The sequence below is a fragment of the Trifolium pratense genome, linkage group LG2 (genome assembly GCF_020283565.1).
Source record: "Trifolium pratense cultivar HEN17-A07 linkage group LG2, ARS_RC_1.1, whole genome shotgun sequence".
Taxonomy (NCBI): Eukaryota; Viridiplantae; Streptophyta; class Magnoliopsida; order Fabales; family Fabaceae; genus Trifolium; species Trifolium pratense.
In genome coordinates, this window is record NC_060060.1 from 64,534,919 (window position 1) to 64,538,708 (window position 3,790).

The window sequence follows — 3,790 nt, forward strand, 5'->3', positions numbered from 1 at the left end:
GATGTGTCGCATCTCGTAACAGCCACTCATCAATGCCTCAATGACTTTATTGTCGCTTTTATATAACGTGTTATGCATATTCATTCACATTAAAAAATAATATGTTTAAATATCTTTTAAAAAATTTATATTTAAAATAAAATATCATTAAAACGTATGATTTATGATTTATATTTCTGTTTAGAATTGTATAAAACTCGTTTCTTGTTTAAAAATATAATTTAAAAATATGTTTTATATTAGAATTAGCTCAATATTTAAAGCAAATATTTATTTATAGATAGTTGAATAAGAATAAGTAAAAAGCAAGTAAATAAACTAAAATTAGAAAATATTTATTGTAATAGGATATTATTGAGAAAAAAATAAAAATAGGTGTAAGGAAAAACAATAAAAATAATGAATGAAGAAGGGGACAGTAGTTGTTGTTTGTAAAGAAAAGAAAAGTTAGCTGCTCCACGCGAAGAAGAGAAGCAAAGAAAGAAATTATAAGGTGTCTCTCTCTCTCTCTCTCTTGGACTCATTCTCATCTATCTCCAACCTCTATTTTCAAAAAAACAACACAAAGTGGGTGAAAACAATGAGCTATAAGAAACAACAAACATAGTACTAGTGGTGGTGCCACCGTTCCTTAATTCTTGTTCTGTTCCATTCTCTCATTATTCTTTTTTTTTTTTTTTTGGTCTTCTCTAATATTGAAGAGTCCGTCTTTGCTTGGTACATAAAGGCATTGATTTCATTCATTCTTCTTATGCGTTTTGTGATTCATTATTATTTATATATTTATTATTATTCACTAGTACTCTTCCTTTAATTCCTTCATCTATTTCCCACCTTGTTTGTTTCTTCTTCTTCTTCTACCATTACAATTTCCCCATACATACATACACCTCCTATATTTCTATCTCTTACCCCCCTTTATATTCAATGGCTGTTCAAGCTCAATACCCATCCAATGTACATGAATATTCATTACAACCACAACCTGATCAATCCAATATCATCTTATTCAACACTCCAGGTATCTTTTTTCTTTCATAATAACCTCTTTTTTTTTTTTTTTTGTTTCTTATAGTATAATCTAATACTAAAAAATTTGATTTTTTGATTAAATAGGTACTAATAATTCTCGAAAAAGAGGAAGAGAAACAGGGGTTATACAATCTTCTCACAACATTATGAATCCTTTCTCTTTACAATCTCACTCTCCTCATCTCATAGACCTCACTCAACTCCATAACCAACAACAACATCATCAACAACATCAAAACATTGTCTCAACCGGTTTAGGTTTATCCTTTGGCGATCAACAACAACAACAACAAAGACTACAATTTCAACAACAACAACAACAAAATGGGTTTCACTCATCTCAATTTCTATCTCTATTATCTCATGGCTTATCTTCACAAATCAAGCAACAAAAAGATGAAATAGACCAATTCCTTCAAGCCCAGGTAGAAATTTGTTTTCTTTATAAATTTTCCCATTATCAAAATTTCATTTTTTATTTATTTTTGGTTTAAAAAAATGATTTTTTTTTATTAGGGAGAAGAGCTGCAACGGACATTAGAGGAAAAAAGACAGAGAAACTATAGAGCGATTATAAAAACAGCAGAGGAAACGGTGGCGCGTAGATTAAGAGAAAAAGAAATGGATTTAGAAAAAGCTACGCGCAGAAACATGGAATTAGAATCACGCGCGGCGCATCTTAGAACAGAAGCGCAACTTTGGCAAGCAAAAGCTAAAGAACAAGAAGCAACAGCTATATCTCTTCAAAACCAACTGCATCATGCTATGATGAACGGTGGCGTAGAAAATAGAGGAGAAGAAGGATGTGGGCTATCGTGCGCATTAGGTGTTGAAGGTCAAGCTGAAGATGCGGAATCGGGTTATATTGATCCGGATCGGGTTGTTATTTCGGGTCCTAAATGTAAAGGTTGTGAAAAACGGGTTGCTTCGGTTGTTGTGTTGCCGTGTCGTCACTTATGTGTTTGTAACGAATGCGACACACATTTCCGTGTTTGCCCCGTTTGTCTCACCGTTAAAAATTCAACCGTTGAGATTTATCTATCTTAGTGGTTTCATTTCATAATCACATGATGCATGTTCATCAGAAATTGGCAGAGCCAAAAAAATAAAATAATTATAAATAGTTTTTTGTTTTTTGGATTTTGAAAGAAAAGGAAAATGACCTAGGCGATGGATGGATGGATGTACATGGCCACATGGATAGTGGCATTTTTTTGTTGTTGGGTTCTTCAATCTTTTGGAAATTTTATTCTATTGAATTAATATTTTTATTCTTTTGTTTTATAAATTATTGAACTTGATTTTGATGCCATTTCTAAATGCTTAGTGTTATTATATAGTTGTCTCTATGTTGATGTAATATTCTTGCATAATTTTGAAATGCCTTGTTAACTTAGCCTTCTTTTAAGTAGGATGCTTGTGGCGCAAGGATTGTTTTGTTTGTTTGTTGGTAATTTTTTGTAGATGTAATTGGGATATATATGAACATTTGCTTCAATAAGATTTTCCAATGGAATCTTCTTTGTTATAGGGGTGGTCCAAACGGTGGGAAATTGGAATACGTCTCAGGCAGGTAAGTGGCAAAAGAATACATATCTTTAAATTTTGAGATGCTTTTGTGTTTGTTTGTTTATATATTATTAACATTATAATAATAAAGTTGCACATATTGAGAATTAAGATTATTCAGTTAGGGGTATATAATTTGTGTGATTTTTGTTACTGTGGATATGTAAAGATAAAGGAGAAAGTTAAATGATGTATAGGAAAATATGTTAACGTGACGAATCTTAATGTTGGCATTTAGGGACCAGGTCACCGTCCAATGCAACCGGGGAACATTAAGTTATGTTGATTTGAATTTTGATTTTGATTTCACTATAGTTAGTGGGAAGGGCATTTTGTTTTCTTGGGTGAATGGTCTTTTATGGGACACATGATCTTTTGGAATAAAGTAAAATAAATAAATATATGTGTTACAATGATATGAAAAAAGTGTTTGTATTTGGTGGTGATTTGAATTTTGAATTTGTGGTGGTATTGTTTGATATGAAGGTAAGAGATTTGTTATTGATATTCTATTAATTAGAGTATTAGAGTATACTGTTATGATTTGATCTTACTGGGGTCAGAATTGATTGTATCCGGCAGTGTTCCCCTTTCGTTTCGGTGAATGGGAGGGAGATTTTGTATCTGCAGGTGCTCTGACACTCAAGTTAGTAAGAGGGGGTAAGGTTTTAAAAGTATAGCAGAATGTACATGACTCCTCTACATGAGAGAAGTATATATATCCTCTGGCTCCGGGCCAAGGCAAATGATGGGCATATTAATGTCATCAACGGTTGTCGGAAAACGGCTGAGGAGCCTTAATGCACGGTAGATGCCTATGTGTCAACTATCTGCGATGAGTGTGTTCTAGGACACGTTTGTTGGGTGTTCATGACAGGCATAAACGAGAATTGTCGTTGCGGACTTTCGAGCATTCATTGTGAATCCGTTGATCTCATCGAGGATCACAATTTGCATTCAACAAAAGATCGTCAATGACGAATTCTTGAACATTTATTGTAGATCCATTTATTTCTATGAGAATTAAAATTTGCCGAAAATATTCCCTAATGATGATTTTTGGATTCGACGAGATTTGCGCGAAAAGGTCAGTGATTCCTTTATAAATAGGAAATTGGAGGGAATCTTTGTAGTGGCTATAGGAAAAAAATAAAAATAAATAATGGTGATTTGCTTCACATAATTTAAC

The 3,790-nt window shown here is 32.7% G+C and overlaps 1 protein-coding gene across 1 annotated transcript; it reads left to right on the forward strand.

Annotated features, from left to right (window-relative positions):
• The first annotated feature begins 378 nt into the window (after nt 1-378).
• LOC123909611 (E3 ubiquitin-protein ligase BOI) lies at nt 379-2,316 on the forward strand. Its single transcript, XM_045960484.1, has 3 exons — nt 379-1,021; nt 1,117-1,457; nt 1,549-2,316. Exons 1-3 carry the CDS (start codon nt 928-930, stop codon nt 2,077-2,079), a joined length of 966 nt encoding a protein of 321 aa, XP_045816440.1. The 5' UTR covers nt 379-927; the 3' UTR covers nt 2,080-2,316.
• The last annotated feature ends 1,474 nt before the right edge of the window (nt 2,317-3,790 follow it).